This window comes from Cynoglossus semilaevis, chromosome 19, assembly GCF_000523025.1.
Source record: "Cynoglossus semilaevis isolate Cse_v1.0 chromosome 19, Cse_v1.0, whole genome shotgun sequence".
Taxonomy (NCBI): domain Eukaryota; kingdom Metazoa; phylum Chordata; class Actinopteri; order Pleuronectiformes; family Cynoglossidae; genus Cynoglossus; species Cynoglossus semilaevis.
The window spans coordinates 15712129-15740047 of record NC_024325.1 but is presented as its reverse complement, the minus strand read 5'-3'; the positions used below and the strand labels follow the sequence as shown (position 1 = coordinate 15740047).

Genomic DNA, 27919 nt, shown 5'->3' with positions numbered 1-27919 from the left:
TCCTCCCTCTCTCCCCCGTCCCTCCCACTCAGCAGGTTGGGTCTGTCAAACTAAAAACCAACCCTGTCTGGCCGTTGAGTGCCTCCTCCCCCAGACCCGCTGCCTGCATTAATATTCAGCGCCTCGGCCAATGGGGAGAGCTGGGTGGATGACATCATGGGCTAGGGAACAGTGAGCAGCCAGTGAAGCATCCAGCCTGCCGAACAAGCCTGCTTTTAGGGTCAGGAACTGGTCCGACAAGCGAATGGCAATCCTGCCTTTAAACTGTGTGTAGTGCAGCCGACGATGAAGCTGCGGCAGCTCGGGGCTCACAGGAGAGAGACGCAGCCAGAGAATGTGAAGACATATTTCAGGTAATACCCTCTCTGTGTGTATATATCGAAAGGAATGTGAAGGGGGGGAGGCAGAGGAGGGAGGAGAATGGAGGAAGGGGGGAGAGGAAGAGGGGGAGGCTATGTATGTAGGGGTGCTTTGTAGCTTTTTTTTTTTTTTTCTTCCTCCTCCTCTTCTTTCATTCTGCCCTGCCAAGGAGGCAGCTGTTTCATCAGCAGTCTGTCGGTGAGGGCGAGATGGAAATGGACGCCTGCATCAGATGAGCTGGACATGTTTTGTATGACCAAACACCCCCCTCTGCATCACATCATCTCTGTATGTACTCCCTTGTGTCTTACACATAGCATCTATTGACGGGGAGGTGTTGGAATCAATGGTGCCGTTAGTTCAGGCCTTGTGTGTGTGTGTGTGTGTGAGTTCCAGAGAAATGCAGCAGCTGCATTAGCTTCACAAAAAACAAAGCCAAGCTATTTTAGGGTCTTTGGACCTGAGGCTGATGGATGTATCTGAGCGGGATGTGTCGTGCACGGGGCGGGGGTGATGGATGGTTAATATGCTGATGGACGCTTTTTTTGTTATCTCTGCACTGCTTCACATTTGGCCTTTCTAGGGAGGGTTTTATTTTATTTTTTTCACTGCCCTACACACACACACACACACACAGAGACGTGACTCTGTCTCTTGGCTTCAACATGGATGTGTGGAGCTCTTTCATGGCGGCCGCGGTGACAGGGGAGATATACAACATCTGGTCACCTGACTTCATTGGGATCGGAGTGGGGGTGGGGGCCGCCGGTAGGGTGAAAGCTGAGCTATTCCGCCTCGGATCCTTCCACAGCCATTGCTGGTGGTGAAGGAGGAGGAGGAGAAGGGAGAGGAGGAGGAGGAGAAGGAGGAGGATGGAGGAAGGGGTTACAGCGGCAGCTGAATATGTGCCTCCTCGGTGCCGTTGGATTGTGCTGTCAGAGCCGATGTGGAGGAAATGAGAGATCCTCCTCTGAAGGAGCACAGTCATCCTCAGGTCTGCGAGGAGCAGTGCCTGATGGGAGACCTGTTGTCTGGCTCAGTGTGAAGGGAGGGATGCTGAGGAGTCGTGTCAGTGATGGAGGGAGGACGAGATGAATGTAGAGGGGAACTGGGGGATGGGATGCTGAAGGTGCTACACCCGTCTCTTACGTTCACATCCTCACGCAGACGTCTTAGAGGCAGCAATGTTACCACTGCACCATGCCTTCTCTTTAACATTCCCTCATTTAATAATAATAATAATTATAATTCATCAGCTAAAGTGTAAAATTCTGTCGCTGTTCAAATAGTTGCTGCAAAAAAACACAGCATCAGAAAAGAAAAGAGAGCTGACCAATCAGACGCAGGCAGAAACTCAAGAGACCAAAAAGCTGTGATATATCACTGGGCTGAATTCATGTGGTATTTATTGATCCTGCCGTTCAACGGATCTGTGAAAATGCAGCTGGATAATTGGTCTCCAGTTACAACACCAGTGCCCGCACGTGATCCATGTTGGAAACCATCAAAAGAACTGAAAGGCCAACGTCTCCTGTGATACTTACAGTAAACTAAACACAAACTCACCAGCATCTAACACACAAATACAGCTGCAACTCAACCAGATTTAAACATGTTTGGCCAAAGCTAAAAGTAGGCAGACGAGAGGCAGAAAATGGAGGAAAACAAAAAAAATTGTTTGGCCAAAGCTAAAAGTAGGCAGATGAGAGGCAGAAAATGGAGGAAAACAGAAAACAAAAAAATGCACATTCAAGGAATAAATGCAATAAAATACCTTTAGATAAGAAATCCACTCACATATATCCTGTCCTTATTCTCTAATTAGCCCAGAAGGCTAACAGTCGTCCGTGCTGGTTCTATGAAGAGAGTGAAATGAAAAAGAATAGAAACGACTTGATTAGAATACAGTGGAACAGAACAGAGTTTAATTTAATTTACCAGACGTTTTTAGTGACGTCACAGGTCCAGAGTACTTCCCGTTCAGATACATCTATATACAACTGAAAGCACATTCTACAGTTTGGAGTCTAAATAGCTGCTCTGTGGACAAAATCTAACTTTATTGTGGCTCAGCTTTGAAGCGAGTGTTTCCAAAACGGACGTGACTTTTATGACGACACAACAACGGTTAGCCGTACTTTTGCAACCGTGGTGTGATCTTTATAACGAGACATTTACCCTCACATGTACTTACATGGTTTTAATATTAACGTTTACTAGGCTCCTGAATTTGAGTAGAGACGAAACAGGAGTGTTGAATTACCACCGTGTTTCGTACTAAGTGTTTAAATGATTCATCGATTCATCGTAGAGTTTCTGTAAAATAAAAATAGGGATTTAACAGGTTAATTTGGGTAAAAGAATAGTTATATTGAAACACTCCAGCTCTGTAGTTTTAGCGGTTATGCTAACTAGATTAACTTTGCCAGCTGCAAAGACTAGAGCATTTCCGAGCCTCTTACGTGGGACATGTTTTAGACTTCCAAATGGCAAGATTTCAATATTTTATTATACATTTTTTTAAATACCCTCTTCAGTCCAAATGACTACTGAATAATTCATCATTAGTTCCTCCTTCTTACTCTCAACTGTGCACAGATGAACCAGCTTTTGTTTAGTCCACATTCTCATCCCAACACCTGTATTTAAAGGGAAACCAGTTGGCACCTCCAATATGAGTTTTTGTACTATCTGCAGCCATGTGTGAGTCTATGCTGGTCTGGGCTTCCCCATGTTTTCCACTGGCCTGTGTAACCTAACACACACAGCTACTCTTTCCTCACCTTCGCTAACAAAAGCAGCAGACACACAACCTCATCCTCGCCTGTAGCCCTGCTCACCGGACTGGCTTGAAATATGATAGTAGGACACACAAGTAGGCCTCCATCTGTTCAGGACTTAGTCCCGGTGAGCGACGCTGCTATTGTTAAGCGGAGTTATCACCAGAGGACGCCGCGCTGACAGTTTATAAATGTGTGATGGTCACATGCGGGGGCCGTGTTTTTGTGCGTTTGTACGTGTGTAAGGACACAGCTGTCTGGAGCCCCGCAGGACTCTGGTGCTGCTGAAGGTGTTAAATGATTCATCCCTGTGTGTGTGTGTGTGTGTGTGTGTGCTGTGGATTAGCATGTAGGATTGGAAGCCATCTGGCCATTTTCTAAGACAGTGAAGGGAGAGTGAATGGACGAGAGCGGTAGATGCAGAGAGAGAGAGAGAGAGAGAGAAAAAGACACTCACACACTGACACATTGACACAGCTCCCTCATAATCCAACACCCTGTGTCTGCTGCTACTTAGAAATGGGTTACTACTCTTTGTGCGTCTAATTTGTATGTTAGCCATGACTGAAGCTACGAAAGAATAATACGTGAAGGCGACGTCAGACTGACCAGAACGAAGCTGATTTCATGGAACATTTAGCAACAGTGCATCAACCTTAGTTAGACTGTGCTTTACACTGTATTTTCATCTAAATAGGATTATTACTTACAGCACTATATATCGTGAGCCGTGTGGTTGGTTAGTTTTTCATGATTAAAACTGATTTTCCTGAAACAGAACAGTTTCTGTAGATTAACTGTCCTAAAACAGTTCATAGTTGGTTTTGAATTTTTTTCTGGATTTTTGTGATTTTTGTCCATTTGCCTCTACATGTCTAAATAAGAGACTGTATTCTTTCATACTCTAAGAACAAAAACATATTCCACTGTGACTGATAAACTGATAGTAAAACTGATTTTCCTGAAACAGAACAGCTTCTGTAAATTAACTGTCCTGAATCTGGGGCCGCATAAAACCTTTTTTTTAGTGCAGTGAAAGGGCCGTGGTCCAGATTTTCAACACATCTGAATCATTAGAGATGTCAACTTTGGCTTCGATTGTTAGTTGCAGACATGATGATTCATTTGTTGATACAGCTATTGTTCTCATTCGCAGTCTCACACACACAGCAGCTCAAAACAGCTAAAGCAGAGCAAACGTATTTAAACACAGGGGTGACTTTTGTAGATTATTGTAGAATCATAATTTCTCTATAAATACTTATTAGAGGAGCCATAATAAAGTGATGTCGAACTAAGATCTGAAGTGCAGGGCAGACAAAACACCATCAGTGTATGCAGAACCTCCACCTTCTCTTTTTTAGAGAAGATTATGTGCAGTCCCCACTGATACAGTTGGTCAACGATTTTAACCCCTTTGACTTAACCCGGTGATGGAGCACCAGCTGGTGAAGCAGGAGGAACTCCACTTCCCTCTCTGCCTCCAGCTGGCCCATATACACTGCCCACCCATGCCACACTAATTCATAAAAAAACACCAAATACAAGGCAGGTTCCTGACGGTGCTCCATGTAAAACCATGTAAAAACATTTACATCTCACCTAAAAACAAACAGTAAAAGTTTCATTTAAATATAGTTTTTATAGGTTTCTATGACTGTGTTTCAGTCTTGGCTCCAACGTCAACTGTTTTATACGGACGAACTTGATCTGAGTCAAAGTTTGGCACCTGTATGCAAAGCAGGGTAACTGAGTTACTGAGGAAGGGTGAGCGACCAAAAAGGGCGGAGCCTCCGTAAACTTCAGAAGCTTTTACAGCAGATACATTTCAGTTACAGCGCCAGGAACGAAACGACGGTCAACCGATAAAACCAATAAAAAAAAAAGGATGAATAAAACAGCAATGTTCAACTGTGTCTGTATATTATCAGCGCCCCCTACCTTCATATCCTCTGAATGTCCTCTAGCTGTCCCTCCCATCCAAGTAATCAGCATCGTTCGACCAAGCCTACAGCCAAATCAAACAGAGAGGGGGTAGGAATCAGTGGCATGGACACCCAGACCCCCCCCCCCCCCTCCCCCCCCCCCCCCACTGCTGGGGCCATAACTGAACTCTCATGGGCTCCAGATTAGAGGATCTTCCTGTGATACTCATTCAAATTCAGTATTAATGTCTGAAGGAAATATAAACAAATTTGTATTTTATGGAGAAAGAAGTGTGAAATAATCACTAGTTATTTTTCAGCTGTGGTTATTTTGTTGTTATTTCCACAAACAAACACTTGACACTTTTTGTTTGTTTGTGCCGTGTACTGCTGTAAAAAAAAATCACCTCCTACCCGAGCAAATCCTGCTGCGGCTGAATTACCATCTCGTGGATCGTTGTTGCAGCTTTTTGGCTGATTTGAGAAACTGATAAGTTGTTCTGTTTTTTTTCGCCTGCGGGAACGGTCAAGCGTCCAGCAGCACTATCATCAGTCTGAAATAGGAGCTGCCTGTTTAGGATATAATGCATTGCCTGTCTGTCAGTCTACACATTAAATGGCTCAGTGTTATATGTAAGTTAGTGTGAATCAATGCTCATCATTAGCTGTCAGTGATGACCTGAAGGTCTGAGCAGAGAGAGCAGAGATCTGATCAATCGTATAGGCTGCTGTGTTGTTTCCTACAAGTGGTAAAGAAAAAACAAGAAGTTATTTTGGTTAGAGATAAGAAAACCAGAGAAATTACTTTTAAAGAAGCTGGACTTTGAAAAGTCATTTAATTTTATAGGAGCTATGAGAGAAGATTGGTTGAAAATATTCCACTGTTATTTGCCACAAAACAATTACAAGAGTACTGCAACATGATTTAAAAGGATGTAGCGTCATAAGAAATGTAAGACTTGCTACAAAACGTGTTTACGGCTGGAAATGGTTCCTACAACCTATTACAGCAGAGCCTGAGGTATTTTTGTAATTAAACATTAAACCCTGGGACAATAACAGAATGCCAATTAAAAAACAAAAATGGTGCAGCTTTCACTGCTGCTCAACCCAGCCGTGCAACTAAACAATGATCATTTCCCTGCACAGACAATGCATTCTGTCCCGTTGTCATAGAAACACATACACATAAACACAGTTCTGTGTTTTTCTCCTAATCACCAAAACAACAACCAAAAAATGTAAAGTATAAACTATTAGATTGAACACCCTGTGACTGCGTGTCACCTTCTCATCATTTCATTTTTACATCACCTTTATTTTTTATTTTTTGCTGTGGTTTAGTCGTTGAAGTGATCGATTGGTTAATTGATTCTATCTCAGTCTTGTTAAGGTTTCACCGGTGACGTGTGCGTCTGTCAGGAAACCCACTGTTGTACGTGACAATGAAATCTGTGTATGACAAACTGAGGCTGGTGACGATGTGTTCACGAGATTATAGTTGAGGATTAAACCGAGGCGTCGATCACAGCTGCACCAGCCACAACAGATATATGTGTCTGTGCAACGGATTAAAGAAAATACAGATTTATAAACATACAAATACGAGGGAGTTTATAAGTAAAACACATGAAGGATCTGGTAAATCTGAGGTTTAACTTCAGTCCAACCACAGTTGGGTTTAGATTTATTTAAATTGTTTTTCCTCAATGTTGAATATGAATCAAAATGGTTCCTGATCCTGATATTGATAGATAAAGGTTTAGGTTTTTATTATAACTTTATCATTAAGATATTTATTGACAAACCTTAATTTATTGTCTGCTAAGTCAAACTGTTTTTTGATAAGAATACTTTTTTTTCAACTTTTTATTGTTTTTCATATATAATTGCAAAAATATTCCACCCATGTCAATGTTTCACCTTAGATTTTGGCATTTCTAAGTTTTATCACTCAGAAACCTTTCCTTGGTAATCAATCTTACAGTATGACACCATACAAAGCCTGTTGTAACTTGTAGGATGAAAGTCAACTGTTTTGATATTTGCAGGAGAAACAGTTGGCATCGCTAGTAAGTTTTTTTTTTTGTTTGTTTGTTTTTTGAAGAAGAAAGTGCTGCATAATTCACCCAGTCATACCAAAAGGGTAATCCCTAAAATCTGAGTACAGGTTGTTTTGTCTTCTACAACTTCCAGTAGTTTCCATGATAATTGTGTAATCAGCAGCTGTGTGTCACTTTAGTATGTCAACATTGTGACACTCCTTTGTCAGCATTGGATTTGCACAGGGGTTCGTGTTGTTACTGACACACCTTAGCTTCAGCCCTTAAAGAACCAGTTTGCCACAAACGTCTGGACTCTCACCTTAAACTCACCCGACAGGATTAACCCCAACCCGTAGGTCATTATACAAGATCCTTAAGAGACAGAAAATGACTTGGCTATTTGGAGGTTTTGTTGAAATAGTGTGAAAACTCTTGTAATTGCAGTGTAGAAAACAAAGAGGCAGAAGAATGAGTAAGAAAGCAAAATCTACCAAGTCCTGCAGCTGAGAACTCTGGTCCTTCAGTTCACCCAACAAAAGTTCAACAAAGGTTTTTTTTTAGAAATTGTCTAAGCTTAAGGACTGCAAGCATTTCAAAGAAGGGGGAAATGAAAAAAAAGAAACTTGTGAAAGGACTTTCAAAGAAGGGGGAAATGAAAAAAAACTTGAGAAGAAAATCAAAAGGTAAAGGAATTGTGGAATAAAAAGAGTGATTTTCCGGAGCCAGCCTCTTTTGGACAGCGGTGAAATTCCAGCTAAAACTGCATTTCACTGTGACTGTTGCAGTTTACTCAACAAAGACCCCGATCACAACCCCTGCAGGTCACTACTTTAACTGCTGTTTACATGCAGTCATGTTAGGAACACATTAAACCCTACTGCCCTAAGGTCAGGGCAACAGAAATAGATGAAGCCTCCTGACTCACAAGAAGTCACTCTGCATGGTAAACTACGTATACGTACAACATAAAATGTATCTTTTTCAAGGCAGCAGAAAGGGAAGCACAGCGGTCTGGTTCGTTAATCGTGTTACTGTTATTGTATCTGATTAGATCATGGCTTCCTATCGTGTTACATCGCTGTGCTAATCCAATTCTGTCATTCCAAACCAGTTATTTTAGTTAGTTAACAAAGGACAGGGTGTAACCAACCAGATGTTGTGTGGTGTTGGGGAGGGATAAATGAAACTGAAGGCCACTGCAAAGGCACATGGGTAGCATGAGTGCTGTGCGTAAAAGCCAAGGAAGGTTCTTTCTCTGCTAATGTAGGTCTCCACTAAGGGGGACGAATGGGATGACCCGGCTTTCTGGGACAGTTGTGCTGCACATCACATGATGGTCTTGGCCTCGGGGTGAGGCAGTGGGAAGAGTCGAAGATGTTGGTGAGATGGTGAAGATGAAAGAACGAGTGATGGGAGCATTTGTTTGTGTCAGATTTGGGTCACGGTCGTATTCTGCAACATAAAGTTCACAGGCTGTGGTGCTACATTTAGAAGAAGACATGTTTTGGGTCTAAATGTGTCAGAGAAGTTTGTAGGCTCGCAGTCAGTTCTGCTGTTACACAATCCCTTATGTTGTGATGCTGAAATAGGCCAAAGCTTTGAGAGCACAACTAAGAATTGTCTGTCTGAGTGTGACACTGACACATCTTATCTTTCATCAGTGCTCATGTTTTTGGAAATGAGTCACAAACATGACACGTCTGCCTCGTTCACAGCGAACACGTGAATATGTCGAAAAACTAAATCACATGTCCACTTTGAATAAGATTTAAAAATGTAAACATATTAGACAGCAGAGTAACAAAAAAACAAAAATTAGGAACCTTCCTTTAGTCCATTAGTCTTTTGCATAGATCTACATTCAGTAGAGACTGTGATAGTCCTGACTATGTTTTTGGTTTTCTGGTCCTAGTACTGGTAAAACACCAGTTCCTGGTATCTCCGATGTGGACGGCTACTTTTGAAGAGTTGTACTTTGCATTAAAAACCTCAACATCTGTGCCATTTCTGATCCAACACTGATCATCTCTATCGTCTTTGTCTCTTTCTGTGCAACAGGACATTGTGAGTACCACTAAAGATGTCTGATAGTGTTGAAATTGAAGAGAAACCACCAGCCCCCCCCTTGAGAATGAACAGTAGTTCCCGAGACACTTCATCAGTGAATCACGCCTCCAAACCGCTTCCAATGGCTCCCGAAGAGAAAAACAAGAAGGTCCGCCTGCGCTCCATCTTTCCCGGGGGAGACAAGAGTAAGTGTCCTTCTCTGTATGAATTATACATCCAAAATGGCTGATTTTTTTTTTGCCAAATGTGTAATATTTTTTTACACCTTTTCGTAGCAAACAAGAAGAAGGAGAAGGAGCGTCCCGAGATATCCCTACCCTCAGACTTTGAACACACTATTCACGTCGGCTTTGATGCTGTAACGGGAGAATTCACAGTGAGTTTCACTTTCATTCACGCAAACAAACAGCAAAAGATAAAACTGTAAAACCCAGGGACACATTCATAAATATCACATCACCCAAAGGTGATGGCATCAACTTACACCACATATATATTTCCCTTACAAAAACAAAAAAAAAAAATACATGATTAGAACTACAATCATCTGACCACACCTGTCGGATGAAACCTTCCAGATTTGAAGCTCAAATCAAACTCTCCACTAAATGTAGGAATTGCATTTAGAGTGTCCAAAATCTGTTGTATTTTCACTTTCACAGATGTTGATTTACTTACTGCTAAAATAGCACTGCACATCTGCAAAACTTTAAAGCATGATGGCGGGGTTTTGGGAGCTGTTCTTCTGAATTCATCTCAGTTGACGATGATGCACAGCAGTGGAATTAGAAACATGTTCATATCCTGGATCTATTTTTTATAAGCAAAAACTTCAAAGTGGTGCTGCCATGAGAATACGGTCAACTGAACCACTATGAACCATCTGAGGGCAACACTTCTGTTGTATTCCGTGGCCTAAATATTACATTCAGATTGTTGTGTGTTTACACAGGGTATCCCAGAGCAATGGGCCAGACTTCTACAAACCTCCAACATCACTAAGCTGGAACAGAAGAAGAACCCACAAGCTGTACTGGACGTCTTAAAGTTCTACGACTCCAAGGAGACCGTCAATAACCAGAAATATATGAGCTTCACATCTGGAGGTGAGCAGCCTACAACAACTGGCTACAAAATGCCATAAATAAGTATTTTTAAAGATACAATTGCTGAATAAAATATTTAAATTTGTGTTGCAATAAGAATATTCTCCTCCTTTTACAGACAAGTCAGCCCATGGTTACATCGCTGCAAACACTCTGGTGAGTTTGTTTTTTTTGTTTTTGTATATTTGGTAAAATTGTTCCTACCTTAGTAAACTGTATATTTAAAAGCGTAGAAAAACATTTGCTGCCCAACAGATTGTATTAATGAAATAAACCGTCGTGATGACGCTGACGGCTGAGCCTGGCTCCTCGGTTGGGTTTATGAGAGAGTGTGTGGTTGTTTTAGTAAAAAAAATATAACAATTACAAATCACTTCCAGCTCTGGTTCTTAGCTCTGCACCGACTGGGCCACGGCTCACTGTGTTTGAAAATCTCTTAAACCCCTTTAGTATAATATGAAGGGACGTTTGTTCTTTATGACTTATATGTCAGTGTAATAAATTAACAGGTAAGTTACAGCATTATGTGACTTTAATTCACTGTCCTAATCCTCACTGCAATTATACCTCTCTGACTGCACCACCGTAAATCGTCCTCTCTTTACCCTCTCCAAACGCTGTGTCTGGGAATTCAGTCTGGGGTGGACGGTTTTCCCCTTTTCCAGCACATTAGCTTCACACTGACTTCAACCTTTTTATGGGCAAAACGTTCATGTTCCCCTTCGGAGCCCTTCTGCTTTTCACTGCGAGACATTACCCACAGTTTTTGCGTACATGCCATTTGGTTTTTCAGCTTGTGCATGATCACATTTATTGCCGCTCACTATTTGGTTTTCCAGTCTACTTAGCTGGATTTTTAAAACACAGACAGACAGACAGACAGGCTCAAAGCAGGAGGGTCCGGGTGGGTGGGGGTGGTGGTGTCCAAACGTTGTTCAAGGGCAGCCAGAGTTAATAATGTAAATGAAGGAGAAGTGTTATGTTTGTTACGTACCCATTTTGTTTGGCTTTTACTCTTTATTAAAGGATGAAATAAAACACTCTCGCCTTGGCCACGAGACGGTCCGCACAGTGACGAGGCAGAGTTTTAACACTGGATGCCTTTCCAAGTGGAATGAGGACTAGGTTGAATCAAAGGCGTTGCAGACGGGAATCCCACAATGCCAATCTGAGCCGTAATCATCACTGAAAATTTAACAAAGGGAAACTGAAAATATCAGTGCATCACATTGTGGTTTATCTACCAAAACAAAACAAAAAAGTAACCAACTACAACCCAAACATTGTGGTTTATCTACCAAAACAAAAGAAGGGAACCAATTAAAACCCAGCTGGTTTGAGACAGGATAAAGTTAGGCTAATCTCAATTAAGATACATCAAAAACGTATATGATAAGCCCCCAAAAACATTGTCTCATTTAAAAGGTCGATGTGAATAAAGTTAATGTACCATGATTGGCCCTCGGGCTGTACTTTGGACATGATGTCTGATCTAGATGCACTCCTACTGGGCTGACCTCGTTTCTGCCTTTGAACACAGTATAATGTGTAACTTTGAGTGCCATAGCTTGAACACACTAACACACCAGATGAGGATGAGGAAGTGAAGCCATTGGTTGTTGGGTGGAGGCTGCAGCCCAAGGCAAACTGGGCCTTTATGCAGGGATATCTGCTTGAAGAATATTCTATAAGTGAAGTCCAGGTGGGCGTGGCGTTCAGTTTGGTGGGGGCCTCTCAGTTATGGACTTTCACAGTGGACTAAGACTGCAGTGGTGACTCAGCTGGGTCTGAGAGCAGCACAACTACAGACGACACGCCAATGATTAAAGTAAGCAAGTTTCGGGAGGAAATATGAACCTATCTTGGGCTAAATATAGTTTGGAGAAAATATTTTTTACTCCCCAGCCTTTACCTACCTCCAATATATGGTTGATATTTAAGACCTGCTGTCATTATCTTTAAGTAAGTTTCATCCATTGCTGTTCTTTTCAAATGCCACACTGCACATTTTTCCACACTACTTTTTTTGTATTTTTATATCAGGGAAGTGGAAAAGAAAAATGCCCCTATTGCATTAACTGTAGGTAAAAAGAATGATTTCTGTCCCATTTATTTCAGTTGAGGAAATTGAGGAAATATCCTATTTATTTTAGTTGTTCCCTGCACTGAATTGAAGTAATAGCATTATTGTTTTCCTTTTTAGCATCTATGCATCCCTCTCTGTGTTGATAGTATTTGCTTCTATTTGCTGAAGATTTTTTTTTTCAGATTTTGAGATGCATCATACTGAGACGACTTTTAATTATTTTGTGAGGACTTTTTAAATTTCTATATTTAAAAAATGTGCTGCCTTGGATTCTACATCTTTCTGGACTTCTTCTAGAAACTGCCATATACTGAGACAAGTCTTTTGTGGACTTTGGGAATTAATAATTTTAGTCCAGATACTGTATTATATATATTTAACAAGGCCCTCGGTGGTTGATTAATTTTGTACGATCTGGTCTGAAATAAAATCTATATAGATACACAATTATTTATTATTTCTATCATAAACCTGTGAATCTAAAGGTGGCCCAAGGCTAAGCACTGTAAAAGTCATTCATCTGAGTGTACGTGTGTTTGCCGAGTGCTGAACACTTATGTAAATTTTCATTCCGTGACTTTGTGTAAAGCTTTGGTTTTAGCATCAAAATATTACATTAAGAAAATAATGGGTTTGTGTCGGTGCAGTCCACTGTAGTGGTAGTTTGTGTCTTTCATGTCCCTTCCTCATGCTTCGTGTTGGGAGGACAACATTATGGACATAATGTCCATCCCTCAGTAGCAGACCCCTGCCCTCCTCCCTCCTCTCCCTCAAGTCCACTGACTCTTAAACACTGTGTGGGTTTGTTTTGATCCTCCCATTTTCAACCTTCACATTCAGAACCGACTGCTGTCATCTGGGCCTCCTGTCAGCCTTAGAACCTGCAGCGCATTATTTGACAAGGTAACTTCTCCACATTACTTTCCATGTCATCTATCTATCTATATACGTATATATTGGCATTTGTGCAAAAAAATGCCACTATTTAAGTCTAGTTTTTAATTCTGCATAAGTCTGGCAGAACGCAGAAATGCCTAGAAATATTAATGTTAGCATCATCACTCTCTGTATTGAAATTCCCTGGGGCCCATGATTTAACTACTGTGTTAATGTATCTTTTCTCTAACGGACTGTGTCTGAAATGGCAGGGCAGAGGCACATGTCACACAGGGTTGTGATGACTGTCACAGCTGCATGTATGAGCTCATGTCCCTTAACATTTAATTCACTCATTAAAAAAAAAAAAACCTGCCTGTGAATTCATCATGGTTTGAGACATTTTTTACGCATGGCTCTGTAAGAGAAAAAGAAACTGCCACACACTCATTTCTGCACTGCAGTCTTGGCTCAGCTCTCTTTGGAACAGGTCAGAGGCCCTGTGTGTCAGAATGGAGCAGCGGAGGGACTTTCCCTCTGCCAGACCCTCTCTCTCTCTCTCTCTCTCTCTCTCTCTTTAATCACTACAACTAAGCTGCACTGATTCATGAATGCATGACAAAAAAATGGAAATGAAGAAAACGTTTCCATTCCATAAGAGGAAGATGATCCAAGGCTAGCACAGCTTTGGATCAGAGAAGCGTATGCAGAGCTCCAGGCATATTGATGAGTGTCAAGACGTATTAATCACGCTTATTTAAAAAGCTTTAGCCATTCATTTTCATCAGCAGTTCACGACCCAACAGACTCAAACCCTCAACTTAAAAAAAAAACCCTCAGATAGACTGCGATGAATCCCAACTCACCACACTCCAGCTCTCACATGACCCATGATGCTTTTCTTCATTATTAACAAAGATTTCAACACCGAGTGTCAGATGTTTAAGCACACTGTTATGACATGTGGGCTCTGTTTCCCAAAATAATACATCCAATCATGTGCTTCCTTTAACAGTTGCTATGTTGTTGTTTTTTTCATAAACAGTAATTTTCTTCACTTATGCTTTAGTAAATGAATTACATTTTGTTTTACTATTTTGTTTTTACAGTTTACAACATAAAAATGTGTGTTGACAATATGATTAATGCCATATTCATTTTCAAACTAGCTTCTGTGAAGGACTAATCCCTATTTTTCCATAACTGGCCATCTCTCAGGCTCATGGCTGGTTGGAGGTTGGAGGGTTTTTTTTTTAATTTGTGGCTAATTTATATCATATTTTTTATTTCTCTTCTGCCCAGGGTGCCAAAACATCATCCACGGAGCCACCGATCGCTCCCCCAGTGTCAGAAGAGGAAGATGAGGAAGAGGAGGAGGAAGAGGAGGAGGAAGAGGAGGAGGATGACGATGACGAACTACCCCCAGTCATTGCACCTCGGCCCGAGCACACCAAATCTGTGAGTCCGTTTGAGAAATCACTGCATGGCAGAAATCGTGCGCCACCACTAGACCGTCTCCGACACCGTTCTTTCACGTTTTCACCAGATCTACACACGCTCCGTCATGGACCCACCAAAGCCTCCGTCCCCCGTGAAAGAAGTGGTCACACCACCGGAGTCAAAGGTCGAGCCAGAGAACACGTCCAACACAATGTACCGCCACACTGACCGCCAGAGGAAGAAGTCTAAAATGACAGATGAGGAGATTCTGGAGAGACTCAGTACGTGGTTTATAATCATTGACAGAATTTTTAAAAAATGGACATCAATATCTGGTTGCTAATGAAGGTTGCTAGGTCAAGTCCTAGTAAAAAACAGTATATGTTTAATTCTGCATTTCATTTATGAAATCTTTAATGACTTTTGTTTGTTTTTGTATCTGTTAAACTACAATTGGACTGTCTAGTTTCCTGTGGTCACAATAATTTTATTATTATTAATTATTTTTGATTAGACAATGTCAAAAAACACCATACAAAATTATAATTTCAGTGCAATTAAAGAATGTGGCATTAATGTTGCCACACTGTGTATAGTCATGTCAAATACTGAAACCAGGGTAATTCAAAAACCCAATATTAAGTTTCCTCTGCTCATTTTCCATCCATTAGGTTCATTTCCAAAATCTGACTACTTTTTTTTTATATAAATTATGCTCAATCATCACAGGCAAAGTTTCTCAATCTACTGCCAACCTCTGCCTTTAGAATTCCTATACAATTGCAGCCTCTATCACCAACTTGCACTGCAGAGATGAATACGCTTAGACACAGAGACTGTCTGAAATGGAGAGATAAAGTTCTGCTCTGAGGTTTGCTGGGTAACTGGGTTTGCTCTTATGTGGAGACCGACATGATGTGCTGCACTTACAGTAAATATTTTTTTTATGTCCGTTTTGTTTCAGGGAGTATCGTGAGCGTGGGGGATCCTAAAAAGAAGTACACACGCTTTGAGAAAATAGGACAAGGGTAAGTCCATCCGCCCCTCAGCAGCCTAACGGAGCTACAGTGACCACTTCAGAGTGGTGGAGAGAGTATTAGGTTAAATGAGGGGAAATGAAAACTGTATCCTGAAATGGCCAAGGGCCCAGATAAGCACTGCCTTTTCTCTCTCTCTCTCCCTCTCCCCACCTCCCTCTCCCCTGGCTGATGCTCTTCTAACCTTCTCTCTTTTCACTTCACATCTACACAGGGTTAATGTATTCCTTTGGAATTAGGCATTTGGAATTTGATCAGGAAGCTCGTAACACAAAAAAGTAGACAAATGTGTATTTACTCACCATAAGTCTTGCCATTAGCACCAGGGACGGTGCATCGATTTCCACAGCCTCTAGAAAATTCCAGGTGAAGCTAAGAAGTCAGTGAAAGAGGAAGTATTTAACAAACTTATACAAACCGTATCAGTTGAGGCTTGTTGCATATCTGGTTCCATACCATGATTCCGAATTAATGGGTAGTTCAAAAACATCTATTTATTATTCAGTGTTTCTAAAATTTAAAAAAGCCATCAAACTTCCATAGTTAAATATTGTTAAAAAAAGAATATGTTAACATTAAACTTGCTAATTATTATTGTTTGTTTATTTTCAGATTGATAAAATCATATTTTTGTTTCGAAAAAATATAAATTCGCTTATTTTTATTTAAAAAATTAAATTAGTTAATAAACATACAACAATACTTATTCAGTAATCTAAGACTAATTATTTATAAAATAACTATAATCTATATATAATGGAAAAATAAATGTTGGGCACTGACATTTTGTTAAAAGCTTTTTTTAAGCTGTTGCTCTGACGTCGTCTTGTCCACACAAGCACAGTAACGGCTGACGTGTGTTTGTGTGTCCCGTTTAACTTACTTTGGTTTCATGGGGAAAACCGACGGGATTTTTGTCTCCTTCTTCATAGTTTCTCTTGTTGTTATCTTCGTGACTACGACGTATTAAAATTCAAAACAATTCTCTCTCCTGTAGCTGCTGCCAGGACTCATTGAAAGTAATATTGGACTGTTCCACTCTCTCCTGTAGCTGCTGCCAGGACTCATCTAGTTTGTAACTGAAAGTAATATTGGACTGTTCCACCAAGAGGATGTTTAGAGGGGCGTAAACCCACACTAACGACTTTGTTTTTGCCTTTTTCTGCAATGAAATTATAAACTAACTTCGTTTTTAGTCATTTTTTAATTAAAACTAAGTTGAATTAATAATTTAATTAACATTTTCATAGTAATTATAGATATACAAAACCAATAGTATCTTATGTTCTTCCCCTTGGTGCCAGATTATTGATTTCATGCTAAATTCCCAAACCTTTCCGGTCATGGTTGCCAAGTTTTTTGATAATAAGCGACTTTCTTTCTAATTTACAGAATTCCGTCAAAACTTCCTAAAAAATATTGATATTCGCAGGTTGGCATCTGGCTACACTGCTCAATGAGTTAGCTGAAATTGAATTAACATCAATTGATAATAAAATCAAATTAAGTTTGATTTAATAGTATTAGCCGTGTACTTTTTTTACAAGTCATCTTCAATGATGCATATACTTGTGTGAAAGCTTACATTACTTAATCTGCAAATAAAATAAAATTTAAAAAGGTTAAATAACAACTCTATGGTTTTTTTTATGTGTGTTTTTTTTACACTCCATTGATGTATTACTGACTTGACTTTCCATGTGTTCTTGCAGAGCCTCTGGCACTGTGTACACTGCCATTGACATTGCAACTGGCCAAGAGGTGAAACATCGTTCTGTTTGTTTCTGTTCTTTCACAAAGCCTTTCACACATTTTGTTGTTGTGAGTTACACAGCTGTTTTTTTCTGTCTCCTCAGGTGGCCATTAAGCAGATGAACCTGCAGCAGCAGCCCAAGAAAGAGCTGATCATCAATGAGATTCTGGTGATGAGGGAAAACAAGAACTCCAACATAGTCAACTACTTGGATAGGTGAGTTTTTAATTTTCCAAATAATGTTATACCTTCATAGAAATAGTCTATAAAAACCCTTCCTTCCTCCCTTCCTTCCTTCCCCCCTTCCTTCCCTCCCCCCTCCCTCTCTTCCTCCCCCCCCCCCCTCCCCCCCCCCCCTCTCTCCTTCTCTCTGCTGTTTTTTTCTACAGTAGTCATTACTGCCACCTACTGTTCTGAAAATTTACCACATCATACATCATATACCTTGAAACATCTTTCAAATATTTCCCTTACGTTCATTAAATATATTAATATAAGAAATATGTTCCTGGTTATTAATTATGCCATTTTATTACTGACATTAAAATACAAACATAACACTGTTTATCAACAAATAATTTATAATATTACATTTTGGGAGTGTTTGTTTTTTGTTTTGTTTTTTGCAAATACATTACAAAAAGGCCAAAATAAATGCACCTAATTATAGCAACTCTTATTCTGGTTGTGAGTTTTAATTTACCGTTTTTACTTCTCTTCTTATCGTAGTTACTTGGTAGGAGATGAGCTGTGGGTGGTGATGGAGTATTTGGCTGGCGGCTCATTGACAGATGTAGTGACGGAGACCTGCATGGACGAGGGCCAGATCGCTGCAGTCTGCAGGGAGGTAGGAAGCCAAGTTTAGACATCAGCATCTTACATCATGATAAGTTCAATGGGATTGGGCTGCAGCCACATTTAAAGACTTGTGCATTTGGGGTTTTTTTTCTTTGCATGTGTGACTGAGATATGATAAAATTCTCTTTTTCCTTATTTCTTCTCTTATTTCCCTCCTCAGTGTCTACAAGCTCTAGACTTCCTCCACTCCAACCAAGTCATTCACAGAGATATAAAAAGTGACAACATCCTGTTGGGCATGGACGGATCTGTCAAGCTGAGTAAGACTTCACTTCCATGACATCAAACTGACCGACTCAGCTTTTTGGAAAGAGAAACAACCGTTTATCAAAACTCCCTCTGTCTCCTTCTGCAGCCGACTTCGGCTTCTGCGCTCAGATCACTCCGGAGCAGAACAAGCGTAGCACTATGGTAGGAACACCGTACTGGATGGCACCAGAAGTGGTGACGAGGAAGGCCTATGGTCCAAAGGTGGACATCTGGTCACTGGGAATCATGGCGATAGAGATGGTGGAGGGAGAACCGCCGTACCTGAACGAGAATCCTCTCAGGGTAAAATGAAAAAAGAGAGTGGATGATGTCAGCGATGATGTCAGTTTCTTTCATATAAAGTACTCACTCTCTTTCCTTGTATATATCTCTCTCTCTCTCTGACCTCACCCTCCTGCTCAGGCGCTGTACCTGATAGCCACCAACGGAACTCCAGAGCTGCAGAATCCAGAGAGGCTGTCGTCTGTCTTCAGAGATTTTCTCAACCGCTGCCTGGAAATGGATGTGGACCGCAGAGGGTCTGCCAAGGAGCTGCTACAGGTAAGAACACAGGAGTGTCTTTGTTTTCACCCTGGATCAGTGTTCTGTAACCTGTGGCTCCTCAGCCTTTTGGCTAAATGTTAGAAATGCTTTCCCTCCAGTAACTGTTGTTAGATTAGCCTTCGACCTGTTGCACTGGTTGTTCTTCACCATCACCATGGCTGTGATAATCCCGTTCTCCCTCTGTCTCCTGCAGCACTCCTTCCTCAAGCTGGCCAAGCCTCTGTCCAGCCTGACGCCTCTGATTGTAGCCGCAAAGGAAGCCATAAAGAACAGCAGTCGCTAGGACGTGCCCTCAGTCCACACCCACGCCTGCGTCGTGTGCTCACTCACGATCTGGGTGTTGAGGGTGTGGGGGGGGTGAGCGACCTGTGGTAATGGCACTAGACGGGGGGGTTTGTGTGACTTATAGCGACAGCGCAAGGACAAACCCACACCCCCCCTCCCCAGGCCTCACGTGTAGGTTAGACATCTGGCCTTGCAGCCTCTCGGCCCGTGCTGCTGAACAGACCTTGTCTCTTCCTTCACTTTTCCAGCACTCTGTATGTGTCGAGCCTTCCATCACAACCGCCTGTGTGTGCGTGTGCGTGTGTGTGTGTGTGTGAACATCACCTTATGTCCTTTTGTGTGGTTCAAGGAGGCAGCCGCTCACTCCATCCAAAAACAAAGCTGAAACAAATGAAAACAAAGGACGCTCAGTTTCCAAACGAAACTTCAGGAGTGAAGAGGAGACGATGGCAGAAACCAATCCTTCCCTGGCCTGTTCTGGACTCCATTATTATTCCTGTCGTCCCCTTTGCGGAATATCAGGACACCCCTGCACCTGCACTGACCAGCTGATGTGAGAGAAAGTGACTCCTGACCTTTGCCTGCATGACTACGGCTCTGTGCAGAAACACTGCTCCTGCTCTGCAGATCCTTACATCTCAGTGTGTGTGTGTGTGTGTGTGTGTGTGTGTGTGGAGATGCAGCTACAAATGGAAAAGTCATGAATGGATTCACTAGACCTTCTCCGGCTTTAACCATCCTTTAGTAGGTGATTGATTTGGATCTCGTATGTCATGTGACCTCATCTCCCTCCAGACTGAATCTGGAGTTCATTTTAAGGAAAAAAAAAAAAAAAACATCTTCAGTGTCAGAGTCGTTGTGTGGAGACAAATCCACCAATCAGTGGTTCTCAAACTATGGCACTCAAACAACTAATGCTCCCTCTAGTGGTACACGATTTTTTTTTTCAAATTGCTTGGGCAAAAAGTGCAGTGGTAACTTTAAACTGGAAGTACACACAGTCCTGTGAACTGTACTGCACTAAATGAAAAAGAAAAAAAAGTGAGGTTCCAGAATTGAACTGAAGTTCGGCTAAAATATAAATAAATAGTAAATAAAAAATCATATTTGTAAACTTGGTACTTGGATATACGAATACTTTGAGTTGGTTTGCAGTGTTAAAGGTTTGAGAACCACAGATCTATGGGTATCAAAATGCGACCATAATTTACAAACTGCGACCTGGAACTAGTGACCGACGCCGTACACTTGTACTGTAGGAAAATCTACACTGGTATTAATGTAAAAGTAGAGCTTGTTTTTCATAGGTTCACTGTAGGACATCTAAAGGTACTCGCACCTTATGTTGTGAACCGTGTCACGTGTGAAACTAGTGAAAAAACTTTGGTCTTTCTGGTGCTTTACTCTGCAGTCGTGAAAGTGAAACGGTCAGACATGACAAACTACTCAACTGTTGGCTACAAAACTGGACAAAAAAAAAAGCTAAGATGAGCTGTGACATATAAGACTCGTCAATCCAAGTGAAAACTTCAGATCATCTACTAAATAATCTCAACACAGACTGTAGTCTTCACTGTGAGTAGTCTCCAAATTAGACTAATGTTTGCATGAACAGCCTTACCTTTCCACACTGTAGCCTCAGGTCATCAGTCTGTCTGTCTCTGTTTTCATGGAACTAGGACTGTATGCTGTCAGGTGTTGTTTCTGCTCCAGGGGGCGCCACACATCACGAACAAAAACAGGAAGTGACGTCTACGTTGTCTGTTATCTAATTGGCCCAAAAGTGGCTTTAAATTTTTTATCGCCACCTGTTGACCTGGAGTCATCCTTGATTTATAAATCTGTAAATATTATAGGTTTGTTTGGACGATTAAATTAATGATAAATGATGTGGTTGGTTGTAAAATTTACATATTACAGATTGAGGAAGATTTTTAAAAAGAATTATGTCCATGTGGGGCTCCCTCTAGGGAGCAAAAAAAGCTACTGCACTCCCCAAAAACCCACACATTGAAACAAAACCACACCCATGAATACGAACAGAACCAAATGAGTGACATACAGAACTGGAAAAGAATCGAATGTCCGTCGTCGTCAGTCCATGAAAATCCAAACTGACGATTCTCACCGTCACACCTCGGTTTTCTCACTCACTCCGTGAAACACATCCATTTCTTCTGATGTAACTGAGCCAGTCCTGTCCTCCTGCTCTCACCTTCCGTACAGTCCTAGTTTCCCACACCTCCTCTGAAGTGTTCTACATTCACGTTCTGTTCCTGTCGACCCGTACGTAGCTTTTTTTTTTTTTTCTGTGTGTTTGTGTTTGAATGTGTGTGTGTGTTGTGTGTGTTGTGTGTGTAGGGTGCTACCTCAATCTGCACTCAACGATGCCTCCTCGCCTCCTCCACTCTCAGGGGGTGCAGGGTAGCTGCCTTTTGTACGAGCAAATGTACAGACGACGGGTGACGTGACGTGACGTGACGTGACGTGAGGAGAGAAGGAAGCAACGGGATCCACTCATGCATGAAAAAAACCAACTATACACTGTATCTGATCCACGGAGAGGCCACGGTTGGCAGGATGTGTATGTATGGATGTAAATATGAAGGAAGACCCCCCCCCCCCGGCACCCCTTGTCTTTTTTTTAACAACTATGTAACTTAAAATGACAATATTCAGGTTGCTAACTCGATGGTATGTACCTATACATGTTTTTGCACCCTCGGAAACCAGAACAAGAGAGAAAAAAAAAAAACACACACACACACTCTCGCCGGCTGTCTCTGAACTCCTGGAACTGCCCCCCCCCACCCTCACCCCGCCCCCCCGTTTTCAGACTGGACAGAGGGACTCTCTGTGTGCAGGCCCACACAGTGTGTCCTGAGACGCTGACCAGTGTTAGTACATGTACTGTATGTGTGTCTGCAGCAGGCGTGGGTGAGGGTGAGGGTGAGGGTGAGGGTGGGGGGGGGGCAGGGGGGGTGAGTGTCCTGTCAGGAGGGACGTCGAGACGGGTGTCGGGCCTTCCGCCCCATGTACAGGTGTGAACTCTGAGCACAAAGGTGAATTTTGGGACTAGAGACACCGCGGCGGACTCCGTTTCTTTGGTTGAGCCTGTACATTCCTTCTGAATCTTCTGAATGTGTAAACCTGTACACGTGGTGTTGAAATTCCTCTATTAATGTGTATCAAGAGAATGGAACAAAGACAAAAAATGTTACTTTTTAAATTATTATTAATATTATCATTATTATTATTATTATTATTATTACTCTTATTGTCTAGCTTTGTAAAACTGCTGATCCATCTGGCATACCTCAGCAGGCCTGTCCCCTTCTTTCAAAAAAAGGACGAGTGGCTGACCGGGGAAGTAAGGTTTTGGATAAACTATTTTTAATTGTGGTTAAAGCAATAGACTTTTTGATCTTTGAATTGTGCATGGCTGTGTCTTGAGTGTAAAAAAAAAACTACAAAAAAAAAACTACAAAAAACAAATACTGCAGTTTGGGAACTGGACTGAAATAAAAAGAGGAAGAAAAAAAAACAGAGTTGTGATGATGTTTGTCGGCGCTGTGATGATGAAATTATACTGGCTGTTACTGTGAGACTGCATGTAGGAATAAAAGGAAGACACAAAAAAAAGAAGAATCAGAATAAAAAAAACATTTAAGTGTCTTTAAAATGAAACATTCCGTGTTCGTTAACAACCGACAGGTGGATTTTACTGTGAAAAAATCTTGATTTTACAGAGAAGAATAAAAAAAAAAGGTAAATATACATATGTTGAGCAGCAGTTACTGTTTAGAAAAAAAAATAGTTGATTCCAGTCACGAGAGTTGACTCTTCAGACTGGTTCAAAAGTTGAGAAAAAAAATATTGTGTGTGAATATAACTTATATGTTATAAATCAAATCCTTTACTTTGTTGAAACATTTTGCCACATGAGGTGATTTCACAAACAAACTAAGTTTAAACCTTAGTTTTAAGCCTTACATTTGTTTGACTGGAGAATAAGACAGCTATATATAGCACAGAGCGCCACTGTTGTCTGGAGCTGAAACACAAACTACACCTTTTTTCGAATCATTAATCACCAAAAGGCCGAGGTCACCACATCACAGCTGACATCGTGGGTTAATGACCCAGAGGAGTCCAACAGAGTACTGACACGGAGTACTTAAAGATACTGCAAGTGAGTGTATTTGTCTTTTCAGTCATTTACAGTTGTCACTTTGTTATTAATTACAAGAACCAATGATTGTGAACTACCTTCAAAATGACTGGAGAAAATACAAAATATGTCGTACATAAAGTAAAAAAAAAAAACACCTATAAAAAGACTAAAAAAGGTTTAAAACATTTAAGTTTTAATGTAAGACTTTAGTGATTTTAATAATGTCAAAGAGCAACGGTTTCTCTGTAAGTAACTGACCAACACGTTGATATAAAATCACAGGTTATCCAAAAAAGTATCAAAATGTAAGAAAGAAACATTTGACCTCTGACCTTTGGTCACTCCCTCGGTCTCTTAGTCACAATCAGGTGTAAAACCTGTAAACATACATACAGGTTCTGCTCACACACAGGGACCTGTCCCAAAACTCCAGTCCAGACCCGAGACCCAGAACGCGGTCATATGGCGGTCAGCTGAGTGGACGTCACGACCCTCAGGCTGATCTCGTCCCCCCTCTGCCGGCCGCTCTTCCTCAGCTGCAGCCTCTGGGGGTTGCTGGTGTCGTTCACCGAGCCCGACAGGATCACCTGACCCATGAACTCGTCCTTCACTGCATTACTGTTCCACACCTGAGGGACACAGTGATGGTTGTTGGTTCACACGTCACGTCGGAGAACGGTTTGAAATATTTCATTCATGTAATACGCTTCCACTAGGTGGCAGCGTTTGGCTACAAAAAATATGAAATGAAAATGAAAAGCACTTGGAGCTGCTGAAGGAGAAATGTGTGTGTCTTTCTTCAATTCCTGCGTGTGTATTGGGGTTATGTTCAACTAAACAGGCCCAGGTTTCACACTCTGTAAGTCAAACTAGAAGATCGTTATATTTTATTGCGTATACTTTCTGGGACATTTTTGTTTGGTGGTGCGAAACGAGATTTTTTTTCAACGTAAAATATTTAGCGTGGCTGAAAAAAGGTCAGGATTAAGAAGCATTGACCAAACTGTCAGGTATTACTACAGTATTACCCAAGTGTCGGGTACTACTACTGCAGTATCTGCTGCCGCCTCACCTCCACAGTTATGGGTTTTCTGGGCTTCTTCCTGTAGAAGACAGCACTGGTGGTGAACTCCGGCTGCAGGGTGTCCTTCTTGATGGTGGACTTCACCGACCGACCTTCACAGTATATGACCACGTAGGGGTCTGCACCTGCATGACAACGTGTATAAGTGTTAAGGGACATGACGCTGGTGAAACGTTGGTTTTCGGGGGTGGGGTCAACGTCCTCTGACCTCCTGTGCTATCTTGGTTCTGAAGTCCTTCGGCTCCGTGGACGTAGATGTGGGTCACGGCTTGAGGGTAACCCAGGAATGAACTCCAGCACCGGACCCTCGGCTGGTCGTCTGTCAGCTCCCTGTGAGAGAGAAGGAGAATCACAGCAGTGATGAGGAGCTGGCAGCGGGATAAGACTTCGACGGCTTTGATTTTGAGGAACTGCGACGGGGTTCTAAATTAAAACTCCAGAAAGTAAAATACAATTATGCAAAATTGCTTTTCTGGCTCCTGAAAGGAACAGAAAAATGAACATAACCAGGTAGTTTAGTCTTTAATGAGACCAGACCGTCTGCGTCTCCTCGTTATTTAAACAGTGAATGAAACGAACAGCCAGGGAAAACAAACTGTTCAGACTTTCCACTGTGTCTCTTAGGACCTAATCATTTCGAAATATGTCAACATCATTTTTTTTTTATTTTCCTCATCATTTTTAGGACCAGAGCGTTAAAAACAGCATCTCTCAGGTGTTTCTGTACATATTCAATCTACGTTATAAACATTTTTGAACTTGTCTGAACTTGTGCTTTTGGGGAACATGTCACACATATATCCAATTTTTTTCTGTTCTCTTACGCCCTCTCCTGGCTGAGGAAGGCAGCAGCACACTCTGAGTCTGAGTCTCTCTAAGATTTCCCGTGTTTGTGAGCGTCTGTCACCTGGTGTTTGGACCACGTACCTGCAGCCTGACTCCACGTCAGTGAAAACTCTGATCATGTACTCGCCCATGGTCTGGGGTTTGAAGGTGGTGGGCAGGATGACGTAGCGGCCCTTCGGCAGCTGGCACCTCATGAACACCGTCCGAGCGTTGATGTAGGTGGACGTGGACATGTTCTTCTGGGTCAGGATGTCGTGCATTCGATACTTTCTATTTAACTCCACCTGGAAAAAACAATGAATTCCATCAAACCTGTTGGACAGGAAGCTGTAGACACAGGAAGCCACGGTCATGGATACTTTTCCTAAATTACAGAAATAGCATTTCCAATTCTGGATGGTGCTGAGTCCAAAGTGTTGGTTCTTCCTCTTATTTTTATTTTTCATTTTTTTCTTCTCGTTCTCCTTATTCTTTTCCTTTTTTCTTTCCACTTTTACATTTTGCTCTTGTTGTAATTCTTCTTTTCTTACGTTGTTGTTCTACTTTTTCTCCTAACTTTTCTTTACCTTTATAAATATATTTTCCCTGTATCCTCTCCTTCTTCCTCTTCACCTTCTTCATCTTTTTTCTCTTAGACGTCGTTGACATTGTTAACGCTCCTCTGATCTAGCGCCATCTGGTGTCCATCACATCACAGAAGACAACACTGTTCCACCCTATCTTCTCAGTCTGTTGACCAGGGTCACTCCAGGGTCACCCCAGGGTCACCCCAGGGTCACTCCAGGGTCACCCCAGGGTCACCCCAGGGTCAGTCCAGGGTCAGTCCAGGTCAGACGCAGCTGTGTGTCCTTAACAACCATCACATCAGAGGTTTTTATTGCTGCTCTGGCAGCACTTCTGTCTCTGATAAGACTGAACAGTGTGTGTGTGTGTGTGTGTGTGTGTGTGTGAACGGCGCCAGAGCTCTGATGAGGAAATGTCTCTTCAGGGGAGTGTGATGTCACTGGGTTAAAAGTAACTGCCACAGTTTGATGCCTCGGTTCTTAAACAGTCCAGGAAACCAGTCCAGTCTGGACCCAGTGGACTCTGAGGCCCCGGTAATCAGGTTGTTTTTGTTTTTTATTTTTTCATATTTAGGAATTTTGATTAATCAGGATTAATCCACAGCTACCCTGTGATCAATGCAACAGAATCTCCTCACATTTGATTAATCAGGATTAATCCACAGCTACGACTTCGACTTCTGACAAATATGAAATGACAACCTAGAGGCACTTGGTGGTATAGCATGTTGGTCTTGTTAGCTGTTAGCTTGCATCCTAACAGCAAAACATCACATGCAGCGCTGTGTTTCCCAGGGACACATCAGCAAACAGTTCAAAACAAAGGCTTCTGGGTAAGGTTGACCCAGCGTCTGTTTACATTATATTAATACTTCGATTTGTTTGTTCCCGTTTAGTCTTTGGAATCCTGCAGTGCTGTGATTTACACACTCGTTGAAGTGCTCTGCTTTGGTTCCTGATAAACATTTCAAGTCCAATCTGTCGGCCATTTAAAACATTCGGCCACTTTAAAAAGTCCAAACGTGGCCAAATTCTTCGACCAAAAATCAGGGCCAAAATAGAAATAATTGACCTTTTTACCCAGAAAATGACTGTGACCCAGACTTGACTCAAATTCCTTTCCAAATCAACTCCCTGGTTTTAGTCACTCGTTAAAAAAAAAAAAAAAAACTGGTCAGAAAAATATTAAACATTTGACTTCTTTTTTTTGACAGTGTCGATGAAAGTTTACTCCTTAAATCTTTAACTAATTAACTGATTAATTAACTAGGTTTAAAGAATTAATGTATGATTTTTTTTACCATAAAAATTCCAAATCCAATGGTCAGATTTTCTCCTTGGCCGAACTTCCTGTGGACCTTCATGTCCCTCTGCTGCAGGGAGACCAGAACTTCGTCCACCTCCTTGGTGACGTCAAACAAATACTGCAAGAAAGGAGGAAATGAGTACAAGACTGCAGTATATGTATTTATATATGTATGTGTATATATATTTATTATATATTTATTTTGGAAATGTGACATCACGAGTCCCAAACTCATGGTCCGGGGACCACTTATGACCATCAAAACTCCAAATTCTGGCGAGTCCCAAACTCATGGTCCAGGGACCACTTACGACCCTCAAAACTCCAAATTCTGGCCCAGGACTAGATGTTACTTTAACGTGTTTTTGTTTTATTTGTTGGTTCATTAAAATGATTGCTTTTATCTTTTCCCTGAAGTCCAGATGTCCGTACCTCTGCACGAGAGCTGATCCTCCGTAGCAGTAGCACCATGTGGACCTCAGGGGGCGTAAAAGAAAAGATTAAGTACCTGTGGA

General features: G+C 41.6%; 2 protein-coding genes and 1 long non-coding RNA gene across 4 annotated transcripts in view; 1 reads left to right on the top strand and 2 right to left on the bottom strand.

Moving 5' to 3' along the window:
* On the top strand, positions 1–23235 carry LOC103395561 (serine/threonine-protein kinase PAK 3). Of its 2 annotated transcripts, XM_008333309.3 has the most exons (16): positions 1–353; positions 9169–9362; positions 9453–9553; positions 10130–10283; positions 10402–10439; positions 13210–13272; positions 14548–14703; positions 14792–14966; positions 15650–15713; positions 17435–17483; positions 17579–17691; positions 18205–18322; positions 18494–18593; positions 18689–18885; positions 19006–19143; positions 19340–23235. In XM_008333309.3, exons 2-16 carry the CDS (start codon positions 9191–9193, stop codon positions 19427–19429), a joined length of 1728 nt encoding a protein of 575 aa, XP_008331531.1. In that variant the 5' UTR covers positions 1–353; positions 9169–9190; the 3' UTR covers positions 19430–23235. The 2 variants fall into 2 exon arrangements, with proteins under 2 accessions (XP_008331531.1, XP_008331533.1); XM_008333311.3 differs by lacking the exon at positions 13210–13272.
* On the bottom strand, positions 2066–16747 carry LOC103395560 (uncharacterized). Its single transcript, XR_003052814.1, has 3 exons — positions 16606–16747; positions 16025–16094; positions 2066–2216 (listed from the first exon to the last, which is right to left on the bottom strand). It is a non-coding gene; the product is annotated as an uncharacterized LOC103395560 (long non-coding RNA).
* LOC103395572 (calpain-5) overlaps positions 23080–27919 on the bottom strand; it is a 9013-nt gene continuing 4173 nt past the window's right edge. Inside the window, exons 9-13 of the mRNA XM_017041774.2 lie at positions 27400–27522; positions 25617–25819; positions 24898–25019; positions 24678–24814; positions 23080–24234 (exon numbers count right to left, since the gene is read on the bottom strand). Of these exons, the coding sequence (XP_016897263.1) occupies positions 24064–24234; positions 24678–24814; positions 24898–25019; positions 25617–25819; positions 27400–27522 (756 nt within the window). The 3' untranslated portion in view covers positions 23080–24063. The remainder of the gene's footprint in view (positions 24235–24677; positions 24815–24897; positions 25020–25616; positions 25820–27399; positions 27523–27919) is intronic.